General features: G+C 34.6%; 1 protein-coding gene across 3 annotated transcripts in view; it reads left to right on the top strand.

Annotated features, from left to right (window-relative positions):
• Positions 1–22,989, top strand: part of ADGRL3 (adhesion G protein-coupled receptor L3) — a 687,513-nt gene that overhangs the window by 643,902 nt on the left and 20,622 nt on the right. For all 3 annotated transcript variants that reach the window (XM_042984449.1, XM_042984448.1, XM_042984447.1), the window contains 2 exons: positions 8,337–8,462; positions 15,846–15,942. In XM_042984449.1, coding sequence (XP_042840383.1) covers positions 8,337–8,462; positions 15,846–15,942 — 223 coding nt within the window. The remainder of the gene's footprint in view (positions 1–8,336; positions 8,463–15,845; positions 15,943–22,989) is intronic.

Genomic DNA, 22,989 nt, shown 5'->3' with positions numbered 1-22,989 from the left:
ATTGCATTTGGTATCCAGGAAGAGATATTAAACCTCAGAATCCAAAAACAAGTCTAGAATTTTTAGTATATTTAACATAAGTGAAATTTTAAAAAATATATGTGATCAAACTCAATTTTGTGATTCATTAGAACAGAGTTTAGCAAACAGCTCATGGGCCTAATCTGTCCAGCTGCCTTTTAATTTTTACAGCCAGTTAGCCAAGAATGGTTTTTATGTTTTTAAATGGTTACATTTAAAATTTAAAATAAGTACATAAGCAGCATCTCTAGTTGCCTCTTTGTAGACAAAGCCTGAATGTTGACTATCTGGCCCTTCATGAAAAAATTTACCAATCCCTGACTGAGAAGCTTTCTTTTATGCTTTATAATAACAAGTATTAAGCATATTATTCTTTCATTCATTTTTATGTTTTGAATTTTAAATTTTGATGGCATTTTTATTGGGTATCAAGAACATGACCCAACATCACAGAATATAGAAAAGGAATTGTTTAACCTTTCTCCCTACAAAAACAAAAAACAAAACAAAAAACAGGTAATTTTGTTCGAAATTGCAGAAATATCTTAGGAGATTTTTCTTCTATTCCTTTATTTAAATTGACATATTAATGAGATATAAATATTGTGCAAGTTTAAGGCATACAGTGTGTTAATTTGATACACATATATTGCGAAATGACTGGCACTATGGTGTTATCTAATACTTCCATCAACTCACAGGATTACCATTTCTATTTGGTGGTGAGAACATTTAAGATATTTCAAGTATATAATACACGTTTGTTAACTATAATTATCATCCTGTACATTAGATCCACAGAACTTATTCATCTTATACCTGGAAGTTTGTACTCTAACCAACACCTTCTCATTTCCTCCAGCCGCAACCTTTGGTAACCACCATTCTACTCTGTTTCTATGAGTGCAGCTTTTTTAGATTCCACATATAAGTGATATCATACAATATTTGTCTTTCCCCATCTGACTTATTTCACTTAACACAATGCCCTCAAGATCTATCCATGTTGTCACAAATGGGAGGATTTTCTTCTTTGGTTGCTGAACAATATTCCATTGTTTGTATGTACCACATCATCTTTATCTATTCACCCGTTGATGAACACTTGGGTTGTTTACGTGTCTTGGCTATTGTGAATAATGCCACGATCAACATGGGAGTGTAGATATCTCTTTGAGTTCCTGATTTTATTTCCTGTGGATATATACCCAGAAGTGAGATTGCTGGATCATATGCTGGTTCTGTTTTTATTTTTTTTATTTTTTAAATATGTGAAATTTATTGTCAAATTGGTTTCCATACAACACCCAGTGCTCATTCCAACAGGTGCCCTCCTCGATACCCACCACCCACCCTCCCCTTCCTCCCACCCCCCATCAGCCCTCAGTTTGTTCTCAGTTTTTAAGAGTCTCTTATGCTTTGGCTCTCTCCCACTCTAACCTTTTTTTTTCCTTCCCCTCCCCCATGGGTTTCTGTTAAGTTTCTCAGGATCCACATAAGAGTGAAACCATATGGTATCTGTCTTTCTCTGTATGGCTTATTTCACTTAGCATCACACTCTCCAGTTCCATCCACGTTGCTACAAAGGGCCATATTTCATTCTTTCTCATTGCCACGTAGTACTCCATTGTGTATATAAACCACAATTTCTTTATCCATTCATCATTTGATGGACATTTAGGCTCTTTCCATAATTTGGCTATTGTTGAAAGTGCTGCTATAAACATTGGGTATAAGTGCCCCTATGCATCAGCAGTCCTGTATCCCTTGGGTAAATTCCTAGCAGTGCTACTGCTGGGTCATAGGGTAGGTCTATTTTTAATTTTTTGAGGAAGCTCCACACTGTTTTCCAGAGTGGCTGCACCAATTTGCATTCCCACCAACAGTGCAAGAGGGTTCCTGTTTCTCCACATCCTCTCCAGCATCTATAGTCTCCTGATTTGTTCATTTTGGCCACTCTGACTGGCGTGAGGTGATATCTGAGTGTGGTTTTGATTTGTATTTCCCTGATAAGGAGCGACGTTGAGCATCTTTTCATGTGCCTGTTGGTCATCTGGATGTCTTCTTTAGAGAAGTGTCTATTCATGTTTTCTGCCCATTTCTTCACTGGGTTATTTGTTTTTCGGGTGTGGAGTTTGGTGAGCTCTTTATAGATTTTGGATACTAGCCCTTTGTTCGATATGTCATTTGCAAATATCTTTTCCCATTCCGTTGGTTGCCTTTTAGTTTTGTTGATTGTTTCCTTTGCTGTGTAGAAGCTTTTTATCATCATGAGGTCCCAACAGTTCATTTTTGCTTTTAATTTCCTTGCCTTTGGGGATGTGTCAAGTAAGAAATTGCTACGGCTGAGGTCAGAGAGGTCTTTTCCTGTTTTCTCCACTAGGGTTTTGATGGTTTCCTGTCTCACATTCAGGTCCTTTATCCATTTTGAGTTTATTTTTGTGAATGGTGTGAGAAAGTGGTCTAGTTTCAACCTTCTGCATGTTGCTGTCCAGTTCTCCCAGCACCATTTGTTAAAGAGACTGTCTTTTTTCCATTGGATGTTCTTTCCTGCTTTGTCAAAGATTAGTTGGCCATACTTTTGTGGGTCTAGTTCTGGGGTTTCTATTCTATTCCATTGGTCTATGTGTCTGTTTTTGTGCCAATACCATGCTGTCTTGATGATGACAGCTTGGTAGTAGAGGCTAAAGTCTGGGATTGTGATGCCTCCTGCTTTGGTCTTCTTCTTCAAAATTACTTTGACTATTCGGGGCCTTTTGTGGTTCCATATGAATTTTAGGATTGCTTGTTCTAGCTTCAAGAAGAATGCTGGTGCAATTTTGATTCGGATTGCAATGAATATGTAAGATAGCTTTGGGTAGTATTGACATTTTGACAATATTTATTCTTCCAACCCATGAGCACGGGATGTTTTTCCATTTCTTTATATCTTCTTCAATTTCCTTCATAAGCTTTCTATAGTTTTCAGCATACAGATCTTTTACATCTTTGGTTTGATTTATTCCTAGGTATTTTATGCTTCTTGGTGCAATTGTGAATGGGATCAGTTTCTTTATTTGTCTTTCTGTTGCTTCATTGTTAGTGTATAAGAATGCAACTGATTTCTGTACATTGATTTTGTATCCTGCAACTTTGCTGAATTCATGTATCAGCTCTAGCAGACTTTTGGTGGAGTCTATCGGATTTTCCATGTATAATATCATGTCATCTGCAAAAAGTGAAAGCTTGACTTCATCTTTGCCAATGTTGATGCCTTTGATTTCCTTTTGTTGTCTGATTGCTGACGCTAAAACTTCCAACACTATGTTAAACAACGGCGATGAAAATGGACATCCCTGTCGTGTTCCTGATCTCAGGGAAAAAGCTCTCAGTTTTTCCCCATTGAGGATGATGTTAGCTGTGGGCTTTTCATAAATGGCTTTTATGATGTTTAAGTATGTTCCTTCTATCCCAATTTTCTCGAGGGTTTCTATTAAGAAAGGATGCTGAATTTTGTCAAATGCTTTTTCTGCATCGATTGCTGGTTCTGTTTTTAATTTTATAAGGAAACTCCATACTGTTTCCCATAATGGCTGTACCAATTTACAATCCCACCAACAGTGCACAGGGACTCTCTTCTGTCCATATCCTCACCAATACTTACTATCTCTTGTCTTCTTTTCTTTTTGTCTTGTCTTCTTGATGATAGCCATTCTAACAGGTGTGAACTGATATCTCATTGTGGTTTTGATTTGCATTTCCTTGAGCAGTGCTGTTGAGCATCTTTTCATGTGGATCATTTGTGTGTCTTCTTAAGAAAAATGTCTATTCATTTACTCTCTTCATTTTTTTAAATGTTTTATATTTATTGAGAGAGAGAGCACGGGGGATGCAGAGAGAGAAGGAGAATCCCACACAGGCTCTGCGCTGTCAGTGTGGAGACCAACGTAGGGCTCAATCTCACCGTGAAAGGATCACGTGAGCTGAAATCAAGAGTCAAGGTTTAACTGACTGAGCCACCCAAGTGCTCCTCTTCTGTTCATTTTTAATTAGATTGTTTGGTGTTTTGCCATTGTGTGTTACAAGTTCTTGATATATTTTGGATTTGAACCCCTTAGAGAAATAGGATTTGCAAATATTTTCCTCTTTTCTGTAGAGTGCCCTTTCATTTAGTTGATTTTTTTTTTTTTTTTTTTTTTTTTTGCTATGCAGAAGCTTTTTAGTTTGATGTAGTCCCACTTATTTTTGCTCCGTTGCTTGTTCTTTTGATGTCATGTCCAAGAAATCATTGCCAGCACCAATTGCCAGGAACTTTTCTATTTTCTTTTAGGAATTTTATGGTTACAGGTCATATGTTTAAGTCCTTAATTTACTTTGAGTTAAATTTTGTGAGTGGTGTAAGATAGGGCCCAGTTTCATTCTTCTGCATGTTTAGTTTTCCCTAAACTATATATTGGAGAGTTTGTCTTTTTCCCCACCAAATATTCTTGGCTTCATTGTAAAATATTAGTTGACAGTAAATGGAAGCATTTATTTTAAGGCTAATTCTGGTCTCTTGGCTTATACTAACACCATACTGTATTGATTACTGTAGCTTTGTAATATAGTTTGAAGGCAAGAAGTGTGATGCCTCCAGCTATGTTCTTTCTCAGAATTACTTTCTCTGTGTGTGAGTGTGTGTGAGTGTGTGTGTGTGTGTGTGTGTGGTTCTGTACACATTTTAGAATTGTTTTTATCTGTATCTGTGAAAAAAAACATTGGAATTTGGAGAGATTGCATTGAATCTATAGAGGTCTTTGGGTAGTATGGACATTTTAACAATCGTAATTCTCTTAAGAAGTTTCTCTTAAGCCATTTGATTGAATTCAATAATATACCCATACTAATGTAGTTGTCATATGCTTTGATTAGAGAAATATGAAATATTCCATTTTTGAAATATTTTGGCTTATAGGGTTATTTGTTGATTGATTCAACTCATTAACAAAAACCAAACTTTGAGTTATCAGTCCTATTCTGAGTGTGGATTGCATGATATTACTGATACCAGTAATACTGGAGACATTAAAGTTGTTACTTTTTCTTTTGTTATACAATCAATTATGTGATAAATCTCAGAGGGTATCATATTACATTATTTCTGATCTGAGAGTATATTGGTAAGATACAGTTTCTTTCCCATCTTCTTTATCCTAGAACAATATTAGTAAAATAAGATATATTGATTGGGATAAGAGGAATATCATGTGAATTAGTGGATTAGAATATGGATATGATCGAACAATCAAATAATTTTTATTTTAATCCAAAGGAAAATCTGTCATAGAAACAGCCCATGTTATTTTATTTTTTCTCTTTTTAAAACACATGCTTAGTGTTTCAAATCTAATAGCAGAAAAATAAAGTCAAATCAGTAAAGATTCAGTAAGAATTATACCTGAATTTGGAACTTGACATCACTAGATATCTTGATTTGCTGGTTATTTATATAATCAGTTTAGAACATATAACCTTTGTTGAAAAATATAAATAGTTCATGATGAATTCCTACGGCTTATACACTATTGCTGCCTTTGTACCAGGAGTGGTTCCTTTGTTCCAGGAGTGTACAAAGGGAGTGGTTCCTTTCTCTCTTTCTTTCTCTATCTCTATCTCCTAAAATATTTGTTTAGATTTAAATCACTTCGTTAAAAAACACTTTCTTTTCTAAAAAGAAAAATATACTTGTTGAGTACTTTAGGAAAAACAAAGTGGGATGTAGGTTATGATCAAAATTTAGGTTCTTGGAGATACTTTATTAACTCAGGACTAATATTAAACTATAATTGATAATGCTTACCTTTGGGTGGAGATTATTTTAAGTTTCTCAAATTCTAACTAAAGCATCTGCCCTTATTTTTTCTAGATACAGAGAAAGGGATAATTTAATAGATTACTTTAATAATAATGTTAATATACTAATATTAGAAATGTGGCCTCTTAGAAGGAACTTTCTGATCGTAAAGCACCTATGAGAAGTGGATTTTTTCACATAAGGCATATATTGCTTAATCTTTTCAGTCTTTCAATTTATTTTCATTGCTTAACTTTTTCAGTGCTCTTATCTGTTCAATGTAGGTAATAATTATTCCCCAGAGTCATTTTGAGGGCGGGACCTAGAACAATTTCTAGTAAATAGCAATTAAAAATCAGAAGCTTATTGGGGCACCTGGGTGCTCCAATCTTGATTTCAGCTCAGATCATGATCCCATGGGCATGGGATCAAGCTCCATGTGGGATTCTGCACTGAGTGTGGAGCCTGCTTAAGATTCTCTCTCTCTCTCTCTCTCTCTCTCTCTCTCTCTCTCTCTCTCTCTTCATACCTCCCTCTCTCTCTCTGCCCCTCTGCCCCACTGATGCACTCTCTCTCTCTCTGTCTCTCTCTAAAATAAAATTTTAAAAAATTTAGAAGCTTCTTCATTCCATACTCCCCAGTTCACATATATCTTGGATACACACACAAGTGGGTACAGACATTTCTTTTAAAAACTAACAAAATATGAATTGGCTTTTAAACACTGAATAAAACGAATCATTTCTAATTAATCATAAATGTAGCAGAGAAGAGATTGAAAAACATATCAATATAATTTCAAGTATATTAAAGAATGTAATGTTGGCATCCCGGGTCAGAGAAAGTCCTCAAAGTTGCTCACACTGTTCACAACACCTGGAATGCCTTTGTCTCTCTTGTCTGTCCTTTCTTTCGACCTCGTTGTCCAACCTGACAGGTTCCAACTTGTCTTTTGAAGGTGCTCTCAAAAGTCCTCTTCTCTGAGAAGTCTTCCTTGGGGCTCTGACCTACTGTCAGCAGGCACTTCTCCTCCATGCTTTGATTCACCTGTCTCCATATTTTTGTTCTGGTCACAGAATAAACATTTAATAAATGTGAATTCTTCGAACAATTCTGAATCTATTCTATCTCTGATTCTGCTATATCTTTCATAGAAGGGGCTTTCCAATATTAAGATGTAATGTTTCAGTTTCGAATGCTAATATTAATGTATGATCCACATTCCTTTTTTTTTTTTTTTTGCTTTTGCTTCTAAATAACATCCCTTAGAAAAGCATATAACGTCGCTTTAAATAAAATTACATTGGAATATGACATTGTCATGTATTATGGAACGGATGAACTCATGTGAATTCAATAGATAAAGAGCTAAGAATAACTATATATACAGCATTATTTCATAATGAACGCAAATTTGGAATGTAGAACCAATAAAATGTCCCAGAATGTGTTTTTAGTTGATGAACACAGAGTAAGGGAGTATTTTTGTTGTAGATAGTGGAAGGATGATTTAGGGCAGTTACTATTTTATTTTTGTATGTCTTGTTTAATTAAATAGGCAGTTGGGGCGCCTGGGTGGCGCAGTCGGTTAAGCGTCCGACTTCAGCCAGGTCACGATCTCGCGGTCCGTGAGTTCGAGCCCCGCGTCAGGCTCTGGGCTGATGGCTCGGAGCCTGGAGCCTGTTTCTGATTCTGTGTCTCCCTCTCTCTCTGCCCCTCCCCCGTTCATGCTCTGTCTCTCTCTGTCCCAAAAATAAATAAAAAAATGTTGAAAAAAAAAATTAAATAGGCAGTAATAAAAATTTTAAACATGATAAAAGTTTTCCCAGAAACTGTTGATAGGTCTTCCTGCTGGAAAACATCCACTAAAAAATGTTTATCTCCTGTTTTTCCTATGATTTTATACTACAAGCAGGATTAAGAATTTAATAAAGAAGAGTGAACTGTAATTATTCAGGAGAACTATTATGAGGGCATAAATTTAAATTATTTTGAATTTTATACTCTAAAGTTTATAAATTTGACCTCTTTTAAGAGAAATGAAAGAAACAAGGAAATTCCTTTCTCCTGTGTTTAGACATTCCTTTCCTCTCTCCCTCTCTCCCTCCCCTCTTCTCTCTGTAGCTCTTTCATTCAGTTTCTCTTTAAAGAACAATTGCACCAATAGGCTACTTCAAATCAAATTTATGAAGCTAAAAATAGGGTCGTAAAAAGTCTTACATTTTTATTCTTCGAACTAAGAGGTAGTATCATTATGGCATGATTGGGCATGTGCGTGTGCATGAGTGCATGTTTTAAAAGGCTCCAGTTATGCAAAATTTCAAGCTTGATGACTTGAGTATCATTTTATATTGGAAAATATATGCTGAACAGACTTTCTTGTATCTGAAAAGGGCAAGGAAATAATTATATTAATTATCTAAAAATAAAACATACATTTTATACCACAGTTCCCAGCTGAAATGAATTACTTGCTAACAGAAGTTAATGTTTAATTGGCTAGGTACGAAAAGAGTATGGGAAATGCCTGCGGACGCATTGCTGTAGTGGCAAAAGTACAGAGAGTTCCATTGGCTCAGGGAAAACATCTGGTTCTCGAACTCCTGGACGCTACTCCACGGGCTCACAGGTAACTAGCATTTGTTAATCAAAATGAGATATCTCTTACCTATATTCTGTTACACGTTGCTGTCCTCGATCAGAACTATCTTCTATCCCAAGTGTTTAACACATCCAGTTTGTTGTTGTTGCTGTTGCTGTTGTTTTAGTGTCTCACACAAGAACCATTATGACAAAAATTTAAGAAGCCACATTGCAATAAAATTATGAAACTTAGGGTCTCAGTTTGCATGATAATTAATGATTTTAGATTATTCCTAGTTGAATGAATATAGATGGTGAGGAAAGGAATTTGGCACTTTCCCCAAAAGTCTAAGAAAGGGATATTTTATATATATGATTCTTAAGTGAATTACCTCTTTTAACCAGGAGAGTAATTCTCTATCACATACTGAAAATATGTACTTATTGAATGCTATGTTTAGTAAAAACAGCCCTAATTCATATTATATTTATCATGTGGTGATAAGTTGAATACAGTTCAAAGCTGTGAAGGACACATTAACAGCAGCATTGGCTTAACTGGTCTACCTGTTGCCCTTGGCCATCCAGCACTCCAGGTAGCAGCTGCATTGACTGTCACCTGGGAAGCTGTAAACTTTTGAGTAACCTGACTGACATTTTTCCCATGCCACAATTTGAGTCCAAAGATTATTATATAGAAATTTCAGCAACTCCAGGATGCTAAAATGAGCCAGTCAAATAAGACAGGATTGGGGTGCTTTGCTGGCTCAGTCAGTAAAGCATGAAACTCTTGATCACAGGATTGTGAGTTCAAGTCCCACACTGGGCATGTAGCCTAACTAAATAAAATGATAAAAATAAAAAAATAAATAAATGCCAAGATTATGTGGGCCATGGGTGAGTTTTTGCTCAGACTAGCAGACTAATATTTTGGAGATTTCCTGATCCAGTGGGAAAAGCAATCATGTTTTCAGGGTTGTCAATTTATTTTTTTTTTCTAAAGAAGGCTTAAATTTAAATTGATAAAGTTGTAAATCAGGAACTTAGTTTTTCTTAACCCTTTCAGCTCAACCTGTGGATCTTAATTTTTTTATAAATTTGGTAATTTTATATGAAATAAGAAAGATCACTTTAGGTGTTCTTTGTTTAATGCTTGATTGTCTTGTAAACTTAACAGATTAAATTTACCAACAATTCCATTTTTGTGCTTAGAAAATTAAATATCCTTGGACTGCCTGGGTGGCTCAGTCAGTTAAGCGTCCAAATCTTGATTTCAACTCAGCTTATGATTTCACGGTTCCTGAGATTGAGCCCCATGTTGGGCTCTATGCTAACAGCACAGAGCCTGCTTGGGATTCTCTCTCCCACTCTTTCTGCCCCTCTCCCACTTATGCTTTCTCTCTTCCTCTCTCTCAAAAGAAATAAACATTAAAAAATAAAGAAAATTAAGTATCATTGACCTTTGGATATCATTTACAAATTTAATATGTCTGATTCATATGTCAGATTGGACAATTATGTACACCTAAGTAGCACTGGAATGACTCTTACTTATAAATGAAAGATAATGCACAATATTTTCATAAAGAAATACTTTCTTCAAACTGATGGAGTTCTCTTTTATGAGTAAAACCACATATTTAATATCAATCTAACATTTGTAACGAAACATTTAAAACTAACGTGTAACTGTCAAACCTACCCAACTATTAACACTTAAAATAATAACCACAAATTATCATAATGATCCTGAAGCTTCTCCCTACATATAATACACAATCATTAACAGTTTGAATTTTTTTTTTTTATTTCTATACCTTACTGAGGTTACAAAGTTGCAAATTTGGGGGAAACAGATGTATCAATTTAGGTGGGCTGAGATTTCTGAGTGTAGGACTACTAAATACATCAGCCAATTAGAAATCTGAAGTCTCCGGGCACTTAGGTGGCTCAGTCGGTTAAGCGTTCAACTCTTTATTTTGGCTCAGGTCGTGATCTCATGGTTTGTGAAATCAAGCACTGCATCAGGCTCTATCCGTGCTGTCAGTGTGGAGCTTGCTTGGGATTCTCTCTCTCTCTAGCTCTCTCTCTCTCTCTCTCTGCCCCTCCCCCACTCACTCCCTCTGTCTCTATCAAAATAAATAAATAAACGTTTAATAATCTGAGGGCTCACATAATTTTATGGGTACACATGGATGATGCTTCTAGCATGAGGCTCTTCTCCTCCACACCTTTACTTTCACACCAATAATCCTTACCTCCCTTTTTGTAATAATCTTTTCCACAACTTTGAAATTGACATTGCTTAGATCCTGTGTGCCATCTAGCTTGATTAGTTCCTACATGCTTTTCATATAACTCAGTTCATCAGCCACCATCTTGTGACATTTGACAAATGTCACTAATGAAACAATCCAACTTGAAAGTTTCACGTATTATGTTACAACAGAGTTGTGTAATGTTTAGCAATACTTTTAAGGTAAAAGAGCAATGCAGGTTAACAGAATAATCATAAATTTGCTGTGTGGTAGCCCATGGTTAGAAGTCTAGCCTTGGCATGTATCATCCATGACCAAAAACAAGTTACTAATGTTATTGACCCTCAGTTTTTTCATCTATAAAGTAGTGGTAATAATACTTATTTGTTACGTTGTTAGGAAGATTGAGGTAATGTATTCAAAACACTTAAATTGTGAGGACTCAATAAATTGGAGCAGCTATCCCTTATTAGTGTCATTATTACAGAATAGAATATCAGATATATATTTCAAAGCTGTGTCATATTTTTTCTTCACTATTATATTTCTGATATCACAATTCTAGTCCTCCAAAATAAAAAACCTTACATTGTTTCCTTATGCTGACTATAATACTAATTCTGATTAACTGACCATCCAACCCTACATAAAGTAATAGTTATTTAAATCATCTTTTCAAGTAAAAATCATAAATGTATTTCATATAAACTGTGACCTTCCATAGTCTAAACTACTCATTGATATTTAGATAAAATCTTGGGACTACGGATGCCTTATCCATGTCAGAAAACTTGTAAATTAGCAATCCCTATATGTGTGTGTGTATTTATATATATATATATATATATATAATTTTTTTTACTAAAAAATATTGAATGTCCTGTATTTAATGGCAGGACAATCTTCTAAGCTCTCAAGTTACAGTGGTTAAAAGACAAATACCTTCCCCTGTGATCTAGAGCTTTCATTCTAATTGTGGAAGATAGAAAACTTATTAAAAAATAAACCAACAGAAAATACCAGATTATAAAAGCTGGTAGAGAGCCAAGTATGGTGATTTGATACAGAAATTCCAGGTGGCTACTTGGATTAAGTGCTGGAAAAAGACTATTTTGGAGGATGATATTGACACCAAGATTCTGAATGACAGGAAGGAAATTCAGGGGAAGAGAATTCCAGGTGAGAGAACATCTAATGCAAAGCCCTTAAGGTAGAGGAGACAGGCAAACTCAGGAATGGAAAGAATGTCATTGACTAAATTGGGTGAAAGTGAATAGGAGATAAGTCAAAGAAGAAGGCTAGACATGGATCAGTAATTGTTTGTAAGAGTACGAAAATTTAGATTTTATTTTGAATACTTTAGAAAGCCAATGAGATGATTTAGGACAGGAAGTGGCAGGAGATCATCCACGTATGACAAAGATCACGTGGCTTCCATGTAGGTAGCGGAGGGGCATTGACTGGCAAGACTAAAAAGTGAAAGTCCTCTCTACCTGTTGCTCCCCCTACCTACATGTTGCTAATAAACACTTACAAAAGCTCTGTAGTACCCAAATCACACAGACAGATATTCACAGCCATATGTATAGAATTGGTTTGTGTTTGTGTTTATAAAAACTATGGACTAAAGTATTATCCTTCCTCTTTGACCTTTCTTTAATCTGTCATTTGTTTCCTATTTGTTTTGACTTTTTAGGTATATTTATATTTATCACATGAATTTGAAACATAAGCCGTGTATGTAATGTCTATTAAATTATGAAGCATCGTAATAAAATGAATACCTGTGAACATCCAACTCAGAAATTGAACATTTTCCATATATGTTGCCTTCTTGAAACCTCTTTTGAATTAGTTCCTGTGCCTCCAACCAGAGAAGACTTCTGTTCTTCATTTCCTTGATGTATCCTAATAGTTTCTCCCCCTCCAAAAAAGATGTTTGGTGTTACTTTTTAAAATCTTTTTTTCTAAGTGGTATATTACTGTATGTTGTCTTCTGTGACTTGCTCTTTTCACCCCCACATTATCCTAGTTCATTCCATAAACATTTAAGTGTTGTCTCTGTGCTATATAATGTATACTTTTCCTCTGCCTGCAATATTTCACCTTTTTCTCCTAGATCAGGAGCCAGTTGAATGGATTCAAATGTTGGTTTTGTCATTTATTAGGCCTGTGACATTGGACATGCTAATTAAATTCTGAACCTCAATTTTCTAATCACTAAGAGTACTTGCCTCAAGGAACTCTTGTGTGATTTCAATGAGTGAATAAATGAAAAACACATAGTATATAACCTAGAATTTTAGGTTCTAATTCTAATTCCAAAGATTTAATTAAAGTACATATTTTACATATAAATACATATTTTACATATACATACATATAATCTTTATCTTGTACCACATAGTATTTCAGGGTGGTGATACATCAATAAACAAAAAAGACACAATTTCTCTTTTTTGATAGTCTCAGATCTAATTCAGACATTTGATGTTAAATAATGGACATTATATATAAATATAAGAAATAAATACATTGTAGTTATAGGTCATGTTGTATAACATAATAATGACTATGGGGGGGAAAGCAGGGCTAGGTGGGTGGAATACAATTCTAAATAGGATGATCAAGTTAGGTCCGTTCAAGGAGAAAATATTTGAGCAAAAATTTAAAGAGAAGAAGGAGTTATCCATACGTGTATCTGAGGGAAGAACACTTCAGGCCGAGGAAGCAATTGTACCAAGCCTGAGGCAGAAGCATACTTAGCTTGTTAAGGAATGGCAAGAGAACCAGTGTGGGTACTCAGGTTGGGGAGACTAACAGAAGCTGAGATAATGGGGTAGCTCATACAAATGTCGCCTAACAACAATCATAACTTCATCAAATCTGTTAAGAAATCACTTCTTCAGTGCAGTGCTCACAGACTTCCCAGCCAAGGATGTATCCTCTCATGTGCACTGAAACATTTTGTTTAATTATGTAGTATAACAAACATTAACAAAAGCATACAAAAGATAAGTGTATGCACAGTGATTTAGTACCTCTCCCCAGGTTAAATATTAGAATGTTGGGAGTGCCTCAGAAACCCTTTGGACCTTTCCCCATCATTCACCTCAAACATATCCACCATCTTAATTTTTCATGTATTTTGTTTTGCATGTGTGTGATACTTATTCACAGGACATCATCCAGCACATATTCTCTTCTATTTTCTTCCTGTCCTCAGACATCTATGTTGCTGCAGAAAGCTATGTTGATTTTCTATTTTTCTTATTCTGTATCATTCTATACATCATTCTACCACTGACAGTCATTTGGGTTTGTAGTCTTCAGCTATAATAATTAATGGTTCTGTGGAGATTTGTGGGCACATTGTTTACTTTGGCATTTATTTTTGTGGTAATTTGTTGTATCTATCACTTACTAACCTAGTAGTTCCACAAAGATAAAGATATTTTTTTGTTTGCCTTTTCCCTTTGTATTTTCTGGAGTAGCATTTGGTATGCAGTAGGGGGTAATTAATATTTTTAATTTTTTTATTGTCTATTATTTGGGGGGAAGAGAAAGAGAGACATAAAGCAAGCAGGGAAGTGGCAGAGAGAGAGGGAGACACAGAATAGGAAGCAGGCTCCAGGCTCTGAGCTCTCAGCACAGAGCCCAACGCGGAACTCTAACTCACAAGATCATGACCTGAGCCGTAGTTTGTCGCCCAACTGACTGAGCCACCCAGGTGCCCCCTAATTAATATTTTTAATTAATTAAATGACAAATAGAAACAAATGTGAGAGAATTGTCCCCAGTATTTCAGTTTGAAGTTTTAAAGTATGTTTCAATAGAAAGTGTTCAAGTGCTGAGGATCTATAATCCTGCACCAGTTTTCTTATTCTTTTCTTTCTTTTTCTTTCTTTCTTTCTTTCTCTCTCTCTCTCTCTCTCTCTCTCTCTCCCTTTCTCTCTTTCTAAGTAGGCATGAGCTTGAACTCATGACCTTGAGATCAAGAGTCAAGTGCTCTACTCAGTGAGCCACTCAGGCACCTCTCTTATTCTTTTATTTACTAGTTTTGTTCTGTGTGTGTGTGTGTGTGTGTGTGTGTGTGTGTGTGTGTGTCTGGTGTCTACGTGTGTTTGTTTCTTTGTGTGTGGTTGCTGACCTATAAAACAATATACACAATGTAGAAATGCCCCAAGATTTATAAAACCAATTGTCTAATATTTTAAGTTTAGGTACTCCTCTTATTCACGGTGTTCAAATATATTTGGAACATAATCCATTTGAGAGCTTGGTTTTACCACTACCATGACTAGGAGTAATAGTTCTTAAAACTATATTCATCCTTGGAAAAACTGAAAATATTTTGTTTCCTCATCACAGGATTGTTAATACTTTTTTGATCCCTAACTCAATAAAATAGCAAAACAATAAAGCAGAAAAAATCCACCTCCCAATAATAGACAAATATTACACTGCTTCAGTTATCTGGCACTTAGAAACTGAATTTGAGAATATAAATAATGATGTGAGAATTTTCACTTCTCTATAAATTACCTACTGTGAAGAAATGAATAGGGTGAACTGACTTCCTTTATCTCCTTTGAGAGAAAGAAAAGTCAAAATCATATATAACCTGTGAAATTACACTGATCTTAAAAAATTTATGGAAAATATTGAGTTTAGTCGCATTTTAATAATACTCTATTCTTTTCTTACTAACCTTTTTCTCTCTTGCAAGTTTCTGAATTCTTGAACTAAATCTTTTGTTAATAAAACTGACAATTTAATACATATTTAAATATCCATTCCCATAAAAGTTACAATGAAAATAATTGTTTCACTCTGGAAACTAAAATTATTAAAATTCTAACTGTCTAGAGGACACTTCCATATACTTTCAACATGTTTCAATTGGTATAGTACATTACATTTATTACTTTTCCAGTTACAATTATTTTTGGTATAAGCATTTCGGAAGACACTTAATGAGAACCAATTATTGTCATTAATTTAGTTTCTGATATTCTTATGCTACCATACTGCAAGCATGTAAAAGTTACACATTTGCCAGATGCCGGACCAAAGGTCTCGTATAACTACAACAGAAAGAAACAGAACGATTTGTGTGAAACTTCACTGCCTGGTGAGTTCATTTCCTTTTGTGCCTTTACCCCATCCAGAGCCGAATTCGTAGAATGTGGAATGACACGGTCCGAAAGCAGTCGGAGTCTTCCTTCATTACTGGAGACATAAACAGTTCAGCGTCACTCAACAGAGGTAAGTAGAAATGATTTTTCCTATTTAGTATGTTTGTGATTACTTTATGAAGTTCTTAAATGCATTGCTTTTTTTTGCTTTTTTTTTCTTTTCGGAACTTCTGGACCTTGTTCCAAGTGATAGGAATATTGCAAGGATATAAAACCTGGCTGAGTGTAGCACTGTGTTCCATTATTCATAAGCCTTTTTTTTTTTTTTGAATCCTGAGTTTTCAGGAAATCTTTTCTGAAAGGAAGTTAGAAAATGAGAACTTTCCTTTTCTAGTCATCTGCCACTTTAATAAACTGGTGAGCTGTCAGGCCTCATTGGAAGCAGTGAAAATGGGCAATTATGTGGCTATATAGTCTGCTAAGCATCATAGAGTTCCACATTGTCCCAGGCATAGAGCAATTTCATAGTCTTTGTGGAAGTAAAAATATACTGTCTAATACATATTTGAGACAACCTGTGTATTTGGGGTAAAAATCGCATCTGATCTTAGTATCTACAAACTTATCCAGCATATTTAAAGATCTAGGAAAAAATATATATCTACATATATTATGATTTGTGTGTGTGTGTGTGTGTGTGTGTGTGTGTGTGTGTGTGTGCTTCTGGTTATCATGTGCCTAGGGCATCAATTTAGACTTTGAAAGTGAAGTTTCCTTAAGCTACTATTTTGTTTGTGGTTGATTTTTTTTATTCTTCTCTGTCTTTCCGTCTCCCTCTTTCCCTCCTCCCCTCCCTCTTATTCAGTGTATGTGTGTGTTGGGGGCAGGGGTGATTAGAATTAAATCAACTCCAGTCAAAATGAGTAAATGCTATGTTTGTCTAGAGCTAGAGGACACTGTAGACATTGCTGGGGATTACTTAGAGTATAGTTTTATCTGGAAAGGTGGAATTTGCATAAGCCTATTCCAGTCACAGTGTCCTAACAGATATTTTTGATACATATATTAAGTATATATTGAGTACACATATATTGAGTACAACATTGTTTTTTTCCTTATCCCCGAACTAGGATTATTAGTTGGTTTTAAACCTGCTTCTGTTAGTTTTTTGTTACATTAAATGCTACTTAGAAACAAACAATTAACAATCATGGGTTATGATTCAGAAAAATTTAGATCCTGGTGTGGCTCTTAATTACTTTTACTCAATTAATTTGCATCTTATTTACATAAAAGAAGTTGGTACTAATAGTGTCCAAGTTGAACCTGATACAGGGACCCATGTTATATGTAATCTTAATATGTTATTTGGGGCAGTGATATAACAACTATAACCTAATAATGATATTACATTTTCTCTGTCACTTCTGCCTGAGTAGGAATAGTGAGTGCAATTATTCCTCCAAAAAATACCTTTTTGTATTTTGTTTCTTTATTAATCTGTTTTTATTTGCTAGATTTTGATTTACATAGTATCATCTAAATATTCTTTTTCAAGTTTTATTTTAATGGTTAGTTTGTGAAAATTTATTTTAATATGAATACTCTAACTTAAGACATACTTTCAAATCATACAATACAAATTACTTACAGATGCCTTCAACATTTAGGAACTAATTTGCTTTCATAGTGACAGACTTTGTTTATTGTCTAATCCCACAGATGGAAAATTTACAGTATGTTACTAGAAAGAAAGCTACCCTTATGAATAGGATTTATTATTAGAAGTATCTTGCATCTAATGATCACAGTAACCATAGAACAATTGTTGTTTCAACAAAAGATGAGATCATGTATCCTAATGATGTACTGTTTATTTGCCTACCGCGAAGATGGTTAAAATATGTAAAATTATTATGTTGTCTAGTATTATGATCTAAATTTATATAAAGATTGTAAGGTATGTGACTTTACTAAAAGTTGTTTTAAATGGACACGTTTTCATGACCTTGATTTTCAGGTCAATCACAAATAACATTCTGTACACTTTTTAGTCCCTTCTAACGAATTTCATCAATTTGGAATATGTAATTATGTGGATGACTGGGTCAGTTTGAAGTATATTTAAAGGAAATAATATTTCATATTGACCAATCATATGTTTAAATCTGGTTGCAAAATCTTTAGTTTTAAAAGTATTTCTTAAAGTTACTCTTGAAGAATGGTATAAAATTTCTTGTGACACCCAATAAGTTATTCTAATATTGACTTTGGGGAGGGGGTTAAATTGAATTTATGATTTGAAGTGTGTCCAGCCAGTGATCTCTTCCTTCAGGATATATATTCTTCCTTTCACTCAGTGACTTTAATGGTGGTAGACATCAGAGTGATCTTCTTGATTTCCCACATTAATTCCCCATTCCCCCAAGTCAGAAACTCATTTTATTCTCATCTCATTATTTTTTTGTCTTAGATGCCTGGAGTACTTTAAAATTTTATTTCTTCATAGTATATCTCTGACGATCGTCTTTAACCTCCTTCTTTAATCTTGTCTTATTTCCCAGGGTCCTATCTTCCCTGCATTCAGGCGTGTGTATCATATTTAGGTAGGTGGAATCCAAGATTCACCTTTCCAGATAAACCCTTCAGTCACCTCAGCAACATAATTGTTCACCATTATTTAATCGAAAGATTATATTCTCTATTAAATAAAAATTCTAGGCACTGCATCTTTGCATCTTCATATATTCTAACTTCCCATTCATTCTTAGTTTCTTACCAGCTGGCAATTTTTTGTTAATTTAAACCCCATTTTCCTTTCTTTCCAAGTCAGTTATATTAAACTTCTTATTTTTGTCTTTAGAACAGTTCTGGCCCTTGAAAACTACAAGAAATTGTCTAAAAGCTAGTCCTATTTTTACTTTAGGTTTTCTTTCGTATTCATACCACTGCTCAATTCATCAAAAGAATAATTATTTTATAATTCTGTATGTCTTACCATCTATTCTTCCAAACAGGAATTCATCATTATCATCTTTGGGATCCATTAAGAATAAAACATCTACCATGCAGTACAGAACTCTTTCTCAAGGGTTTTTATTTTTTCAAACCATCTTTAATATTCTGTTCTTGCACCAACTTGTTATATCCTATGTATCGGATTACCTGCCTAGATTTTCCAGTGTGATCAACTTGATTACCGTTGGGATTTTATTCCTTAGAATCATGCAAAACCTTGCAAGATTTATTGATAATTTTCAGTTCATGTAATCATTCTTATATATTCTCTTTGGAATTTTGTTATTTGGTCACCTCATCTCTTTAAAACCTTCCATTACATTTGTCCTTTGAATCTGTATATTCATGAAGGGGTTTTTGCAAAGGTTCCCTGTGTGTTTTAAGACATATTTTCTGCTTCTGACTTGTTTGCTACAATGCTACTCACTCATAAATTAAGAATTCCTTGAGGCCGGTACCCCAGGGCAACTATCAAGTTAATTTCCCTGATGCCACTGCTTACACAGTTTGAAGGAGCTTTTCAAGAGCATTAATGTGGTAGTTGAGTATAAAAAGTTTTAAAGAAGTTTAACTCTGATCCAAACTCAAGATTTTACAAATGCCACAGGAGGGTTCATTTATTTGTTCATTTAAATATTTACTATTTGTTCATATCTTGAAGTCGGGCCTCAATCCCTGAGCCTCCCCCAGGTGTATTGGAAATCTCAGCCAACTTTCCAGTAGCTCCAACTTCCCAGCAGTGGTAGAAACAATATGTAGCTAGAGTAATCTTCACCTCATATCTCCTACCCACAATCTCTACTGGCCAAACCTTGCCCTGAATGAGTTAGACCATCAATGCCTCTGAAACTTGAGTTTCATCCCAAACTGAAGCATTTCTGAGAAATTGCTCTGCTAGTTCAGTTAATGGTTAAACATTTCCTCTCTTTTTATAGATCCGTATAGAAATTGGGGTATTTTCTGAAATTAGATTTTATTAGGCTTTATCTCATTGTGAATAATATAATTGCATTTCCCATTTTCTTTTATTTCATTAGTTGAGTTGACATCAGAAATTTCAGTTTAAAATCTAGTTTTGCTAGATAGCTGCTACCAATATGATGTTGTATGAATTATGACAAGTGTCCTATGCCCACCCCTCCTCAGCTGTGGAGTTATTACAAAAATGTAACCCATTATAGTGGCAGGATTAGCAAAAAGGCATTTCTTCTTTTGAAACAATAGCTTGACCAGCAAAGGTGGATTTTTGTTTCCCCCTACCTCCCACCCTCTGTCTTATCAACCTCCCACAGAAATTAATGCAATTTAGATTTTTATACATGGAGATCTGACTGGTAAAGCTAGATTTATTTAAGCCAAATCTATGTGTTGTATGACTGAAAACTGTCTCTTTTGTAGATGTCCAGCACTTATTTATTAATGTTGATGGGATTCTCCATTCAAGGTTCAGATTCATATTAATCTACACATGCATTCTCAGTAAATTTATGTAATCAGTACAATTATGATGGCCTACGACGATCTTTTCATCAATTTTAGGGGTAAATCTTGGCTCTCAGTGGCACAACTACCTACTGAAAGGCATCACCTGTTAGGGACATTGTTGATACAAAGGGGGAAAGCATCATCAAATAGACATTTGCAAATTGTTGACTTACTCATTGTAGTTTTCATAGTAGTTTTGAGAATGGGGTTTCGATCCGGTGACTTTTGGTAAATTGCTTATTTTCTCAGTGTCTATGCAATAAGGATATAAATAGCACCCTCTTCACAGGGACCTTGACAGGACCAAGTGAGTTTACATATGTTAATTCCTTACTACAGTGCCTGGAACACAAGTACTATTATCATTATTTTATTCAGAAGTTCACTTATATCTTCTAACAAATGAAAACTGATCCTTGTCAGTGCTCTGAGATAATTAGATATTAAAATTCATCATTCACTACTAAAGGTTTTCTTTCCCCTTTTTTTTCTAGTAATAGGTAGTCAGAATACAGTAGTTACCTGAATGCCAAGTAAAAGAAATAATAATTTATCTAAAGTGGTGCTACCCTTGAGGCTAAAAAAAAGAGATAAACTAATAAAACTGAATTGTCTATTCTAAATTAGAAGTTAAATGCACATTACATCTGCCTAGTTGTGCTTTCCACTTTTGATTTGTAACCATATTTTAGCATTGAAGCAATAAAGGTAAAATATTTCTTCTCCCTACCTTAGATAATAAAATAAGCAAACACTGTCTTCTCTTTCCTCCAAGCCCTATCCTGCCCTTCAGAAGCTTAGAGAACACTAGTTCAATTCAAACAGTCCTGCTAAATAACCAGTGGTGTAGCAGAGCAGGGATGTGACTCATTCCCATTTTAAAACTCATGTCTTCTCAGAGCCTGTATTGTCTTTCCCGGGAGGTTGGTCACTGAGGCAGAAGAAACTTCACAATAAATCGCCTGTCACCTCATTAATATTCAGGCTTTTCAACTTATTTTGCTTTTGTGTTTTTAAAGAAAAATGCAAATGAAGATGTGTAAGTGGTGTTTCACAGCAATTAATGATTTCTATAAATTAGAGCGTACTAGGGTGAAACCCTCATACTCATTCACTGCACTTTATTAATGTCAGTAAATAAAATTTGGCTTATATGCATAAAATATGTCATATTTCTCAAAAGCCTTGCTGCTTTGAAGGATTATAAAATTGTTTGTAAACATTAACCAGATCCTGCTATAACTTGACGTCTATTTGAGGAATTTGCAAGAGTTAAATGATGTGCATAGCTAATAAATCAGAGTACAACCTGTATAACAAATTACTTTTTGTTATGAATAAGCATTGTGATATTATGAGTACAAATATAAGTATATATGACATGGATAAAGTTTTCATATGAAATTCACATTACATTTATATCTAGTATTTTTTGACGTTTACATTCTTCATTTGTAAATGAGGCAACATTGCTTCCTGTGTTAATTCCTTTCCTTTATACATGTCATCAATAAAGACATAATCAGAAAATGTACAAAAAATAAGGAAATCTTCTGTGTTAGGAAAATCAGTTTAATAACACAAAAGTAAAATAGTTACAGGTTGTAAAAGTGAAATGCTATGTCAAATAGATAAGTAAACAATGCTATTAGTATCTTGATTCCTAACTCAAGGAGACCAAATAACTTTCAGAATAAATTCTCCATTACAAAATTAAGTATATTAAATATTGATTTCTACACAATTGGGGCAAATATTCTTGCTATAAATTGTTGGTAGGAACTGAAAAAGAAGACTTTTAAAATGCTTGTCCAGTGAGTCCTTCTTATGCTTTGCTTTTAAATTTGTCTCTTTGATGTAAATCATTTCAATCATAACCATCCAGCCTCTCATAATCAACTCTACAGTAGCAAAAATGGTTTGTATTTTACTACTACTACAACTACTACTACTACTATTATTATTATTATTATAGCTTTTATAGATCCCTTCACAAAGAGAATTCTCTGTGTAGATTCTTTTTTATTATGGTTTATTATCTGACTGCCTTATATATAGTTCGCACTATCTCTTATCTCTTTATTTCTTTTAAAGCTTATTTATTTATTTTGAGAGAGAGAGAGAGAGAGAGAGAGAGAGAGAGAATGAGAGAGGGGAAAGGAGCAGAGAGAGAGGAAGAGAGAAAATTCCAAGCAGGCTCAGCACTGTCAGCTCAGAGCCCAACGCAGGGCTCAAACTCAAGAACCGTGAGATCATGACCTGAGCCAAAATCAAGAGTCGGATGCTTAATTAACTGGGCCATCCCCGTGCCCCCCTCATACCTCTTTACTATTAGTCAAACAAGCTGCAGTGAAATACCTTGATAGTTTCTAAATGTAACACTATAAAACATTTCCACTGATTTTTGAAATATTACTGTTGTTTCATCGCTGAAGATATAATTTTTCAAAAAATATATATTTTGAACAACTAAACACACATACTCAACTTCTCTTCCGAAATTGCTGGTATTCTTTTTTCTATTAGAACACAGTATGGCTCTTTATAGTTTTTGATCAACTTGGGATTTCTCTTTTAATGTGTACAGCTACAAATTTGCCTATTGTACACTATTCATTATTCATCCATTGTCTTTATTTCCATGAAGAAGCCAGGTTTGTGAAATGATTCCAAA

Source organism: Panthera tigris, chromosome B1 (assembly GCF_018350195.1).
Source record: "Panthera tigris isolate Pti1 chromosome B1, P.tigris_Pti1_mat1.1, whole genome shotgun sequence".
In the NCBI taxonomy this organism is placed as follows: domain Eukaryota; kingdom Metazoa; phylum Chordata; class Mammalia; order Carnivora; family Felidae; genus Panthera; species Panthera tigris.
The sequence above is the reverse complement of the archived record's forward strand: the minus strand, read 5'-3'. Positions and strand labels throughout refer to the sequence as shown.